The sequence below is a fragment of the Bufo gargarizans genome, chromosome 4, assembly GCF_014858855.1.
Source record: "Bufo gargarizans isolate SCDJY-AF-19 chromosome 4, ASM1485885v1, whole genome shotgun sequence".
NCBI lineage: Eukaryota > Metazoa > Chordata > Amphibia > Anura > Bufonidae > Bufo > Bufo gargarizans.
In genome coordinates, this window is record NC_058083.1 from 339,854,944 (window position 1) to 339,869,710 (window position 14,767).

At 42.6% G+C, this 14,767-nt stretch overlaps 1 protein-coding gene across 1 annotated transcript in view; it reads right to left on the reverse strand.

Annotated features, from left to right (window-relative positions):
• The window catches only part of AGPAT4 (1-acylglycerol-3-phosphate O-acyltransferase 4), a 147,635-nt gene that overhangs the window by 19,715 nt on the left and 113,153 nt on the right, over nt 1–14,767 (reverse strand). The window contains exon 5 of the mRNA XM_044291983.1: nt 5,771–5,924. Within this exon, the coding sequence (XP_044147918.1) occupies nt 5,771–5,924 (154 nt within the window). The remainder of the gene's footprint in view (nt 1–5,770; nt 5,925–14,767) is intronic.

Consider the following 14,767-nt stretch of genomic DNA (forward strand, 5'->3'; position numbering starts at 1 on the left):
GAGTTTTCGTTTTTCACTCCCTGCCTTCCCATAGTCCTAACTTTTTTATTTTTCCATTCACATAGCCTGAGGGCTTATTTTTTGCGGGACAAGTTGTACTTTCTAATGGCACCATTTATGGTTGCATACCATGCAGTAGTGAGCGGGAAAAAAGTTCCAAATGGGGTAGAATTGGGAAAAAACGCAATTCTGGTAAAGGTTTATATTTTTTTACACTGTACACTATGTGGTAAAATTGACCTGTTATCTTCATTCTCCAGGTCAGTATGGTTCCAACGATACCACAGTTGTATAATTTATTTTTTTTTGCGTTTTAATACAATTTTTTTTTCAGAACCATATTCTGACCCCTATAACTTTTCTGTAGCTATGCGTACGGCCCTCTGTGTGGGTTCATTTTATGTGGGACGATCTGTTCTTTTTAGTGATACCAATTTTAAGTGTGCGACTTTTTGATCACTTTTTATTAAAAAAATTATTAGTTGAAGTGACAAAAAATGTCAAATTGCATGTTTTTATTTTTTTCCCCACTACGCCATTTATCGTATGCCATTAATATTGTTATATTTTAATAGTATGGGCATTTTCGCACACGGAGATTCCCATGATGTTTATTTTTTTATTGGTTAAGTATTTTTATTTTAAGGAAAGGGAGGTGATTTGAACTTTTAGGTATTTTTATTATTATATTTGTAAAAACTTTTTTTTTTTCTTTTACTTTTTACTTTTTTTAAGTCACCTTGGGTGACAATGACTGGCAATCATTCAAATGCCCATAGTATTCAGTGATGGCTAAAAAGCCATCATTGAAGACTTCAATTGCACTATAGGAATACAAGGTTGCCACCTAGTGGCCTGTATTGAAATATACATCTAATTGACTCTGAAGGCGGCTTGGGGTTTCGGTCAATTAGATCGAGGTAACAGGTCCCCCGATCTCAGCCGGGGAACGCTGTTACTGGACCAGAAGCGCGCGACTTCCGATTCCGGTTTGCGCAGATGCCGTGGTCACATTTGACCACGGCATCTGAAAGGTAAGATGTATGCCATCAGCCTTATGGCTGATCGCATACATGTGCCGCGGGTCTCTGCTGTTTAAAATAGCAGAGACCCCGCAGCTAAGGTGCCCGCTGCACACACGAGCGGGCGCCATGTTTAGGGATCGGACCTATGACGTACAGCTATGTAATTTGTCCTTAAGGGGTTAAAGAGAACACCCACTTCCTCATGGATTCCAAAGTAGATCAGGAAGAGCCATACAGATATATCCTTAAAGAGGACCTTTCAACATTCCTGACATTCCTGTTTTAATAGCTCCATGCATTCGCCATGTAATGCCAATTCTGTAACATCTTGTCTTATGGCTGTATGTTGTGCCATTCCTTTATTATTTCTACTTGAAGTTATGAATTAATTGCTATTAGCCTTCAGTAAGGGTCCAGAGGGGAGGTAACCAGTAGGGGGAGGGTGTACCTGCACAGGTTCACTCTATCCAATCAGTGCTGCCATTGTCAGACTGTGCAGAGATACGACTGACAATTCTCCAATATTTCTTCCCATATATTTTCTCTTCCCAAAGCTCCTCACATTTTCACAATTTTTCCTTACACTTGCAATTTAAAGGGGTTTTCTGAGAGTTCAATTATAATTTACACCAGCTTTTTGGCATAAATTGTTGTAATGTGTGTGTCAGTCTGTGGACTAAATACATTTTATTATTTTAATATTTCCTCATAACTAAAGCCTGTATTACACTGGCAGATAATCACTAACGAATGTTTGCATGAATGCTCATTAGCGATCCTCTTGCAGTGTAATACTGCCGAAGATTGCCCGGAGAACAACTAAAATGCTCTGCTCGTTCATCTTAAAAAGCAGAGCTTGCCGGTGGCAGATTGTGCTGTCTAATAACGATCGGCAAACCGCTAGACAGTATTGTCTCCTCCGCTAGCTAGCAAGTGATTGCCAGGAGAGGAACACCACCTAATTTATAGAAAGGAAGGCCCAACAAGCCTGGTGAATATATTTTTATACGCTAGTTTTCTGGTGTATTAATCCCATCCTCTATATCATTAATAAATTACATAACAGCAGACTGAAATTTGGGGTACACCATTTATAACCAGGGACCACTTCAGATTTAGGGTCTCAAGAAACAATAGAAAAGGTTATTTGACCAACCTGGACTGGACCCCATCTCCCCGAGGACACCACTGCAGGCACATGTTATGCCTCTTATGGTATTTACACGTTTGGGTGTGGCCACTGATGGGGGTCACCATATATCCGTCTGAAAAATATGCATTTTAGCACATTCTTCAGTGGCTCCTAAATGACAGCCAGTCATTATTGTGGCTTCCAAAGACAATATGAGCTGGTCACTCCTTTTAAAATACAAAAGTAAGATGAACATACCCTGCGGGGAGGATGTAAATATAGAGGAAATTATAATGGTAATAGTTAGAAACTTCAGGTAATATTCTGTAACAAGTGCCTTGCGTCATGATCCAGCCAGACATCGTGCCAACACCACTTTTCACACCCTTGGTCAGCTGTGCCTACTTTGTACTGCAGACAACAGTCATGCTGGGATAATCCTAACAGGCTTCATCTCGTCCTCTAATAGGATTGTTTAGGATTTCATCAACAACCATTCCTTTATTCAATTATTTTCATCATCTAAACTATTATGTTGAACTGGTAATTCAGCATATCAGATTAGTGGCCAATCCTTCCGAAGGTTAATTATTTTCTACATGTGACTGCAGCAGGTGGTCAGATCGCATTTTGTGCAAGGCAGCTATTCTGGCAAATAAAATGTATTCAGAATACAACCAAGGTGGAGTTAGAATGAATGTAATTTCCTAATGTTACATTGAGCACTTCTAATGTGATGTCTAGAGTTTGGATTTGCGTTATAAAATGTATCACCTAAAAGAGGTTTCTAGCCTTAGGTCACATGCACCTCTGCAGCCAATGACTTGTGACACAAGTGGCACATCACTGCTGGGTGAAGCTGCTTGGGGATATGTCACAACTGAGGCCAGTGACTGACTGCAGCAGTACATGTGACCCTGTCTGTCGATAAGTTTACAGGCCAGGGACCAAAGGTTTCCTAAATGGAACCAGGGAGCCGGTTAGTATTATTTATTTTTTAACAGGTACAACATGCTTTTGGAGAGATTTAAAGTCTGGACAAATCTTTTAAGGGGCAGTTCAGATTATAAAAAGCATCTTCATTTTCAACAGCACCACTCTTCACATGAACTGTAATACCACAACACAACCCATCAAAAAAGAGTGGTGCTGTTTATGCCTATACTGCCCCACAAATGCTCGGACCCCTCAAACAGATTGTATTTACCCCGCTCCCCGGGATCTGCATTGCTTCTGATACCCGCATGGCCGCTGCTGCATCTCCCTGTCTCGTGGATCAAAACTTCTGGCGACCAGGGGGGCTTGGCAGCCAATAGTAGGCCGCAACAGGGATGAGACTCCCTCGCTTTGTGGGTGAAACTAACAAGGCAGCAGTTGCAGTGCAGGCATCAGAAGCAACGCGGGTCCGGGGTAGTGAGGTAAGTACAATCTGTGTGAGGGGCCCAGGCATTCGGGTGGGGTATTATAAGGGTTGGATAACCCTGTTAAGGAAGGAAGGCAGATTTTCTTATTCTGCACAACCCATTAATGTTTTATGTTGATAATAATTGATATCCCACCAATGCCCTGTCAATCAATGAAGGAGAGGGAGAAGCAGGCAAAGGAAGCAGGAGAAGCAAGGGTGCACAGAGTGGCTTGGACCCACCCTTGGTGCACTTAACTGCTCATTTGCAGATGGAGTAGCAGTACTTTTCCCAGAATTAACCAACAGAACACTATTCAGCTGAGCTAACCATACAAGGCATTGTGCCTGGTGTAGCAGTGACTTTTCTGGTGACATATTCCCTTTAACCAATTATGCAAATTAAGTATTGGGAACACAAACATGTACCTACATGCCAAGTTATGGATTGCTACATCTGTAATTTTGGTATACGAAGACTTACTTTCAAGGAATGCTCGATGACAAAAATATGCAAATTAGTTATTCTCCAAAAGAAACAAACACACAAGCTAAACACAGACTCCTCCAAAAGGAAGGAAGTCCCATGTTAGGGTTATTGCCCCTCTTCGGTATAGATCAGTGTACTAGCGGCTGGATGAGGTTCCTTAGACACACCTCAAGAAAGTCGCTACTTCTCACTCAAGTGACCTAGCTTCAATGTTCCATCTTGAAAAAGTCTCTGGTTTTGTTTGTATGACCTAGTTCTTAGAGTGGGAGGTGCCAGTGGGACCGCCAGTATCTATCATTCATTGCTATATACACTGTCTTGACCTAGTTCTTCTCCAAAAGAAAGAAAACTAAATTTGTATACTTTTTCCTTTGAGCATGGTCTGGAAAAAAAGGCTCCATAAACATGCTGTGTGTCTTGCAGCTACCCTCCTACCAGAGCTGCATCAAAGGCATCTCATCCAGCCATCCAGTACCTTGCTCAGTATGGATGAGGGGCATGAACTATGAAACATCTGTAAGTGGGTCCTTCTTTCCTTTGGAGGAGTCTCTGGTTTGGCTGGTATGAGATTTTTAGGGGAAGAAACAAGACATGAGTCCAGCAACGCCCAGGAACATAAAATTTGTAACAGAACAAAAAGTTGAAAAATATATAATCTGAACGATATGCTACATGCACAGTTACCGCTCTTACTTTTTGATTATGTTTAGATTGTTTTATTAGCTTACATTGCAATGTGATTGAATACAACTAACATTAATGTTTTGGCATATCATGTAAACATGTAGCCTACAGAGGGTCATTTATTAACACCAGCGTTTTAGATGTTGGTCTTAACGCCTGTGCTGGCGGTGGATCCGTCAAAGCTATGTAGAGGAGTCCAAAACCTTGGATCGCCACCAATCAGCTGTTTGAGAAGGCACCAACGCTCCTGTGAGTATCGCAGCCTTCTCTGTGCTTAGCAAGCACAGCGTTGTACATTGTATAGTCGCTGTGCTTGGTAACGCGCTCAGTCTCATCCACTGCAATGGAGTAGAGCGCAATACTAAGCACAGCCGCTATACAGAGCCCTTGAGCGATACCACTGAGAACAGTGACTCACTGCAGCAGTCATGTACTGCAAACTTGCATGTCATGGTCACTAAAACGTGTACAGTCACATGCAGGTGTACAAAAGCCAATCACTGTCCACGGCTTCAGTGACTCGCTGTAGCCATGAGATGCAAGTATACTGCACGTGACTGCTGCAGTCAATAACTGTAGCTGAGAACAGTGATTGGCTGCAGCATTCACTCACCAAATACCTGTATGTCACAGCTGCCGTCTATAAACAAGCAGCGTCAGAAGGACCAAACTGTCTGCGCAGCAAATGGTGCTGGACAAAGAGGCAAGTATACCATCATCTCCTATTTCACACCGTTTAGGGAAATATCCAAGATATTTAACTATCTTAGACAACTCCTTCAACAAAACCACACAAGCAAAGGTAAATTTTGACAGATAATAGTACGTCTTGTGGTCCAATGGAAAAACTTGCCTTATTGCCTCTACCAACAAATCAGAGCTCAACTGTCATGTATTAAGCTCTGGAACAATGAAAGCGGCACTGTGATTTGTTGCTATGGCTAAAAAGGCCAGGTTTCCTCAAGACAGTTTCGATAAACGAGGGTCAATAGTTGTGTTGGCACAGTAACAGTAAATCTGCAAGTTGCTTTCCTTACCTACATTTCTCAAACTTTGCACAGTGACTGAGAATCCTTTTGTTCTGGGCAGTAGATGATATTTCAGCTTGGGGAGGCCTTTGGCTTCAGCAACTTGCATACTAATTTCATGCTTTTTCTCAGTGAAACGCGTACCCTCACAGTGTATTAGAAACTGAGAACCAAGAAAAGAGGAGAAATTGCAATCTTCAGATAGTGCTTGAAACCAGTTAATAATGTTTTTAAACTTCCATTATTGCTTAAAATGGTTGTCCCATTACAAACATAAGCGCTTGGCTATCTGAGGCTGATATGGGAAAAAGAAAAGGAATATTTTTTCCTTCAATGTCTGGGTTATGGAAGAGATTTCTTTTTGTCTGAGGTTTTTCCATGATATCTGAAGCTGGCACACACACACACACACACACACACACACACACACACACACATTCACCTTTAAACGTGATACCAAATAGGTCAATTTTTGAAGTTCCATACCACATTTTTAAAGAAAATTCTATTCTTGCTGTATTTTTCTGCTGAGGAGTTTGCTATGCAGCCCGTGGTCTGTTGTGGTAATGGCAAGTAAGACTACTCTCTTCTATAGACCTATGCTACACAAGTGGATGCAACTCCAGATTTTAACATAACTGAGGAAGTTTCCTAGGATTTTATGTGTAGACTTTTCAGCTTGAAATCTATGGGGGTCTTTGAAGACTCCTCACACCTAAAAGGGAAGCATAGTTTTCTTGGTCACTATTTCCACTTGAAAATCAATTTTTAGAAGTCTTTCATAGGCTTTAGCAATATCCTCCTCAAATGGAAGTGTATGTCTCCTCTCACCAGAGATTTCTACCCATTTTCTGGATGTTCCCTTTCATTTTAGTAAATTTCCTTGAACAGGAAAATGTGTTTCCTTCTTTCTCCAAGATCTGCAAATATTTCATACTGCATCAATCTTTTTGCACTTCAGAAATTACGTTATGTAGCTGACTGACATTAGCGATGGGCTAATGTCAGCAGTACATAACAGTGGGCTTTATAAGTCTCTGCCTGCTGCCGTTTTATTAAAATAAACAATTTTAAAATATGCTGATGAGCCTCTAGGTGCTATGAGTGCGCCCAGGTCCCGTTGATTGACTGGCAAGTTCTCCTCTTCGTCCAGTAAATCCCGCTCCTGCGCCATCCTGTTTACTATTCGGCGCAGGTGCAGTGAGTGAAGGATGTGCGCCTGCTGCCGGCCTCACTCACTGTGCCTGCTTCACTCACTGCGCAGGCGTCGAATACTAAACGGGCCGGCGCCTGGGCATTGAGTGAAGCCGGAGCAGGCGCAGTGAGTGAGCCTGGCAGCAGGAGCACGTCCTTCACTTACTGCACTTGCGCCTAATAGTAAACGGGATGGCGCATGTGCGGTATTTACTGGACGAAGAGGAGAACTTGCCAGTTAATCAATGGGACCTGGGCGTGCCAAAGGGTGAGTGGACCGAGCCGCTAGGTGCTGAAGCAACGCCCTCATAGCACCTAGAGGCTCATTAGCATATTTTAAAAGTGTTTATTTTAATAAAACGGCAGCAGGCAGAGGCTTATAAAGCCCACTGTTATGTACTGCTGACATTAGCCCATTGCTAATGTCAGTCAGCTAGATAACGTAATTTCTAGAAACCCTTTAATATCCATCATTGTGAGGAATATGGATTATCATTTATTGGCAGCCCTGATTGTCATTTGATTCACCCTTTGGCATGTACACAGTCAGTGTACATGCAAAACAAGTTCTCACCCCCCAGCCATCTGCTGTAATCTAGTAAGGGAAGAAGCCCCAGGGGTCCAGGCTTCAAGGAGGCCCCAGGTGGATAAAGTCACACCTCAACCAGCCAGGTTGGAGGCAAGCTAATCCTGCAGGAAAACCCCCAGCAGGAGGTCTCAGCCCTTGCCACAGTATGGTCACGGGTTACCAAAGCGTGACGTTACACCCTCCAGAGGAGCAGGTAAGGTCAGCTTGGTACAGTTTAAACAGACACCTCTTGCTCCGGCTTCACATACTGTTTAAAGTCTGTAATATACAGTATCATCCATGATTTTGAGTAGAAATTGTATTTTTCTGCCTCTTGCAGAGTTTGAGAGATGTCTCCTCCTTCCAGAATATCATAAACGCTTACAGCTGTCTGACTCTGACCCTGAATCCTCTATAGCGTCAAATTTCCTTTTCTTTCTTGACGATGCTTACACTGGGGGAGGGTTTTGCATAGGAGGGGCAGCCAGGGAGGATTGCATTGAAGGGTTCTTAACTCAACAAAAAATGTTTGTACTGCTTAAGAATTGTCTCTGTAGACCCTTGACAAAGAGGTTTCTTTCATATAGAAGACAATTTCTTCACACTTGAGCTCACTTGAACACTTGCTCCTTATTCTTGGCCTTTTTTGGGGAAACCTTATCACCCACCAAATAGAGGGGAGGAGTATAAGTAACTAAACACCTCAAAGACTTCCAGGATCCATCCCTTAGCCAGAGTTTATGCTATGCTCTGCAGATCCTACTTCAGGCATGTTATGACTGATATACATAGACCAGTCCTACCGTAGCCAAGTAGACCTCAGACCAAGGAGACTTTTAAAGGCTGCAACATAGGTCATGCAATTCCTCATCCAATCCGAGGGTTGACCTCCCCTGATACTCCCTACCATGAAGTTAGAGGATGTTACCCCATCATGTCACCACCACCTACAGAACTTTCTCCACTAGCAGTTGTCATGACTGACCTCCCACCTGATACTTGCCAGTTTTACAGACAGATCATTTAATAGAAACTGTCTACAGGTCTAACAGGAGACAGAAGGAGGCCCCTCCATCTGTAAACCACTTAGACACTGTGGTCAGTAATATTTACTCCAATCCTGAACTTTACAGCAGGAGTCAGACTGTCAGTGACAGCAGTAATCGTCTGAGCACAGATATTGTGCCTATCCAATCACCATGTCATGCATGTACGATGCATTCAGAAAATTCCCTCCCTTAAACAGAGTACATGTACTGCCGATGTTGGGTAGGGGTTAATCAACATAAGTGCGCTAGTTAAATTGAATGTCAACACCATTTAATTTTATAACTGTGTGAACTAAAAAAAAAAAAAAAAAAGATGTGAAACCGTGTAAAACAAAATTAAGCTCTGACACCAAGACTTTTGGATATAAAATAGAATTTTTCGACCCACAAATCAGACGGTATTCAAAGGTGGACATTCACTATGCAACTGAAGGCAACAGAGGTAGTTTCTTTTAAAAGGTATATATAGGCAGAGTCATCAATAGACGACTCATGCCTATTTATGAATATTAATTATTGATATTAACCCAAAATATCAATAATTAATATCCCCTTTTACATTGGCGAGACAGGCCCACTTCTAAAGAATTTGTTTTTGTGTTTGTTTTTGGTGAGGAAAATCACTTACGCTGTGAACCAGTCAGGCAAGTGTGACACGATCAGCGTCCAGTGCCTGATAGTTCAGACAGGGAAAGCGGTTTTCTCAATCAGATCTAGACACAAGGCAATATCTACAGCAGAGAACCAAAAATTTTTCAGATTTTTGTGTTTTACCGATTTTCTGATTGCCTTGCACACCTACTGAACACTTGCAACCATCCTGAGAAGAAGTCGTCACATACTGTCACTGGAAGAGAACCATAACTGTTGGAGCTGATCAGAAGTCCGGCTGGTCGGGAGAAGGCGTTCTGGATACTAAAGGACCTTCTCCACAAAGGACAAGAAAGGACAGCACCAAAGAAGATGGCCTCTCATCAAAAAGTGAGTATGGACTTCTCCACACTGCTACACGTAGCAAAACACAGCACATTCAACCCCATCCTCCCCAACACTTACAAGACAGCAGAAATGCTGTGGTCCGATTTGTTAGCACAGGCTTGTAGTTATGACAAGCTATGTGTTAACCAATGGACAGTATTGAATAAGGCAACCAAACTGCTTCAGATGCTAGTCAAACTTGTTCATACATTCGAGGTTAGCATCTGCAAGCCAAAGCATGTTGCGCTGGTGTCTCGGTTAACGGAGACAATTCCTCCAACCACTCATTGCCAGTGCTGTGCCAGTAATTCAGACCAAGTCGTGGACACAGCTGGCAGAAAATGTACAGTCTACCGTTGATCGAGATACGCAGGTGGCTAGGATAGAGTCACAGTTAGTAGAGCTGCAGAGGCAGAAGGAGGAAATTGAGGCTCAGTTGACTCAGTCCTATGCTGAGATCAAGGCCCTCAAGGAACAGGTTGCCTCTACTGATGTGACGGGAGCCAAATTGAACTATGAGATTGCTGTAAGATCCCAGCTAATGTCTGGCATGCAACAAGTCATCACCAATTTTGCTAAGATGGTGCCGGCCCTTTCTTATTCCTCAAAGTCAGGGCCAGAATCTCCACAAATCTTGCACTGTGCAGGGCAAAAAGGGGGAGATTAGTCTGTGACAGGCCAAATCTCCCAAAATTTGAGCCTCTCCAGATTAACATAAATTTTTCCCTGACTTTGCGAAAAAGAAATATTGTAAAGAGTGCATCCCTGAGGATGGACAGTACAAGAGAAGGGAGCACGTTGGCAATATAGACAGACCTAAGCTATGCAAGGCAAACATTAGATGTTTTGCATGTGGTGGCTTCGGTCGTATAGCAAAACACTGCGAATCAGGTAAGAACAAAGCACATAGGACAGGAAGCCAAGACAGGTGCTTCAGGTGTGGGGAAAAAAGGACACATTGCAAGGAATTTCCCTTGTGCAAGTAACTGCAATGTGTCCAATAGTAGTAGCCAGGTAACTAATCGTGCAGTGGGGTCTAGTCAGCTTGGCCATAAAGGGGTTACCTCTCAGCAGCACATGCCTTACCAGGTGCTGAGGGGTTAGAATGGCCAAGCTAGGCTAGGGAATATTTGACACCCCTGTACGTTTTGTTACACTGTTGTTTTTGTAATCTGTTTGTATGTTTTTGATGTTGATAGTGGTAGTCCTTGTGCACGAATGTGTTCACCCTGCTGATTTTGTAGTTTACATTCCCTGCTGTTTTTGATAGAAATGATACCTTGGATTGCGGAACAGGTGACATTGGTACACGGTTAAGTGGGATGTCACAATGAGCAACCAAGGTCTCTGATCGTTACAGTTAGCACTGTTTGGCTTAAGGTTTTCGGTAGGGCTGTGTTATACTGGGGTGGACAGACAACATTGGTGTAATGTTGCACTGTACACATACTATCTAGTCCGATCAGGTAACCCAGCTCTGAGGGGGATTGGACACAGAATGATTGACAGCAGAGTGTGGCCTGTGTTTGTGTGTTGTGGAGTCCTAAAGAGTCTAGGCGGGACTTATGCAATGGATTCTGCTGGCCTCCACAAGACAGCATGACAGGGGGAAAATCAGCCTGGGTGCACATGAGTGGGGCAAGGATGCTAGACCATCAAGAAAAAGTTGGTGTTTCATCCACAGCTCCCCTCGGATATCTTAACCTATAAGGGTGGCCATCCTTATCTGTTGGTACAGACGGATGTGAAGCAGAGGACACGATCCTCTGATAGTTGGGTGTTCAGACACCAGTGCTGAGAAAACGAGGGGTCCTGTGAAATGAAGGTCAGCCCAATACCTTTCTCTATTCTTGGGTCAAAGGTATTGGTGCTGGGATTTGGCAATTAATTGCACCGTGAGGGGATAAATCCCCCAGGAGTGCATGGTATTTTCTTCTGTCCTAGGTGTGTTCACTATGGAGCAGAAGAAAAGACCCATATGACACCAGAGAAGAGACTTGCAATCCGCCCTGACACCCTCGGCAGACTCCAGAGGATCCCACTCGGTTTTGGCAGTTGGCTCTAGCAACTCTTGTTAGACTTCAGCGAAGAAGATTCAATTCTCAGAGGTCTTCAAGAGATGGAGAACATTGATGGCCAGTTCCCAGTGTTCGAAATGCGGTCTTCAGGAGCAGGCACTTCCGAGAACGGCCCCTGGAGGCTGTTCTCGGAACTGCCTGCACCCGGAGAACGCATTTCATTTCAGACAGACTTGCGCGCAGTCACAGGTAAAGACTTACCTGTGCCTCGCTGGACTTGTCAGTTAAGATGGCAGATCGCATGTGTTCGCGGGTGAACACTGCGAACTGGCCATCTCTAATGGAGAACTAAGCCACAATCCAGCTGGAGCATTAACGGGGATCTTCCATGCCTTAGAAAGGGACTCCAAGGTTTCATGGTGGGAAAGTCTATTCTCTACTATCTTTCTACACCTGTGAAAATTCTTCTGGTTCTGGTTATCAACAACCACATGGAACTGTGTACCAGAGGGTCAAGGGACTTGCTGACCAGTTACACCAGAACCAGATAGAACACAAAGATCTTATGGACACAGTTTCCTATGAGGGTTCGGGATGTAAAACCTTTGCCATCCTGAAACCCTATAGTACGGTGTACATATATTGATTATTTGTATGTTTTGTCAGTTGTGTACCCATAGACACTCTAGGTGCAAATGTGAGACAGCCAAACGTACCGCAGTGAGTTACAATATGGCTGTACACACATTTGCATCCTATAGTCGTTTCCCATTAAAACGTGGGTTTGTGATCTACCTGTGTCTTTGGAGGTGTAGAGAGATATGCCCTGTTGCATGAGTTTCTATCGGTACACACACTAAATTTAATTTGGCGGTGTTGGGAGGACGAGGGATGTGACCTGTTTTTGTGTGAATGGAGAAGAGAATAGATCCCCTAGGGACAGGCCCCCTCCTTTACCAAGTTCATTTGCCACTTTAACCCCTTAGGGACACTTATTTCACCTTAAGGACCAGGCCATTTTTTGCAAATCTGACCAGTGTCACTTTAAGTGCTGATAACTTTAAAACGCTTTGACTTATCCAGGCCATTCTAAGATAGTTTTTTCATCACATATTGTACTTCATGACACTGGTAAAATGAAGTAAAAAAAAAATATTATTTTTTTTGCATTAAAAAATACCAAATTTACCCAAATTTTTGAAAAATTAGCAAATTTCAAAGTTTCAGTTTCTCTACTTCTGTAATACATAGTAATACCCCCAAAAATTGTGATGACTTTACATTCCCTGTATGTCTACTTCATGTTTGAATTATTTTGGAAATGATATTTTATTTTTTGGGGATGTTACAAGGCTTAGAATTTTAGAAGCAAATCTTGATTTTTTTTTAGAAATTTACAAAAACCCAATTTTTTGGGACCACTACAGGTCTGAAGTCACTTTGCGAGGCTTACATAATAGAAACCACCCAAAAATGACCCCATTCTATAAACTACACCCCTCAAGGTATTCAAAACTGATTTTACAAACTTCGTTAACCCTTTAGGTGTTGCACAAGAGTTATTGGCATATGGGGATGAAATTTGAGAATTTAATTTTTTTGCCTAATTTTCAATTTTAACACATTTTTTCCACTAACAAAGCAAGGGTTAACAGCCAAACAAGACTGTATCTTTATGGCCCTGACTGCCGTTTACAGAAACACCCCATATGTGGCCGTAAACTACTATACGGCCACACAGCGGGGCGTAGAGTGAAAGGTGCGCCGTATGGTTTTTGGAAGGCAGATTTTGCTGGACTGGTTTATTTACACCATGTCCCATTTGAAGCCCCCCTGATGCACCCCTAGAGTAGAAACTCCATAAAAGTCACCCCATCTAAGAAACTACACCCCTCAAGGTATTCAAAACTGATATTAAAAACTGTGTTAACCCTTTAGGCGTTGCACAAGATTTAATGGAAAATAGAGATACAATTTTAAAATTTCACTTTTTTGGCAGATTTTCCATTTTAATATTTTTTTTCCAGTTACAAAGCAAGGGTTAACAGCCAAACAAAACTCATTATTTAATGCCCTGATTCTGTAGTTTAAAGAAACACCCTATATGTGGTCGTAAACTGCTGTATGGGCACACGGCAGGGCGCAGAAGGAAAGGAATGCCATACGGTTTTTGGAAGGCAGATTTTGCTGGACTGGTTTTTTCGACACCATGTCCCATTTGAAGCCCCCCTGATGCACCCCTAGAGTAGAAACTCCAAAAAAGTGACCCCATTTTAGAAACTACGGGATAGGGTGGCAGTTTTGTTGGTACTAGTTTAGGGTACATATGATTTTTGGTTGCTCTATATTCTTTTCTTGGTTGTCTGGATATATTCACTATGCAACTGAAGTCTGGTTTGAAGCTAACCAAGGGAATTAGACCAGGCATCCTCAAACTGCGGCCCTCCAGGTGTTGCAAAACTACCACTCCCAGCATGCCCGAACAGCCCACAGGTATCAGCCTACAGGAGGGCATTGTGGGAGTTGTGGTTTTACAACAGCTGGAGGGCCGTCGTTTGAGGATGCCTAAATTAGACTGTGAGGACATACAGTTGCAAGAAAAAGTATGTGAACCCTTTGGAATTATATGGATTTCTGCCCGAATTGGTCATAAAATGTGATCTGATCTGCATCTAAGTCACAACAATAGACAATCTCAGTCTGCGTAAACTAATAACACACAAATAATTAAATGTTACCATGTTTTTATTGAACACACCATGTAAACATTCACAGTGCAAGAGGAAAAAGTATGTGAACCCTTGGATTTAATAACTGGTTGAACCTCCTTTGGTAGCAATAACTTCAACCAAATGTTTCCTGTTGCAGATCAGACATGCACAACAAGCAGGAGTAATTCTTGACCATTCCTCTTTACAGAACTTTTTCAGTTCAGCAATATTCTTGAGATGTCTGGTGTGAATCACTTTCTTGAGGTCATGCCACAGCATCTCAATCGGGTTGAAGTCAGGACACTGTCTGGGCTACTCCAGAATATTTTCTTCTGTTTAAGCCATTCTGTTGTTGATTTACTTCTATGCTTTGGGTCGTTGTCCTGTTGCAACATCCATCTTCTGATGAGCTTCAGCTGGTGGACAGATGGCCTTAAGTTCTGCTGCAAAATGTCTTGATAAACTTGGGAACTCATTTTTCCTTCGAT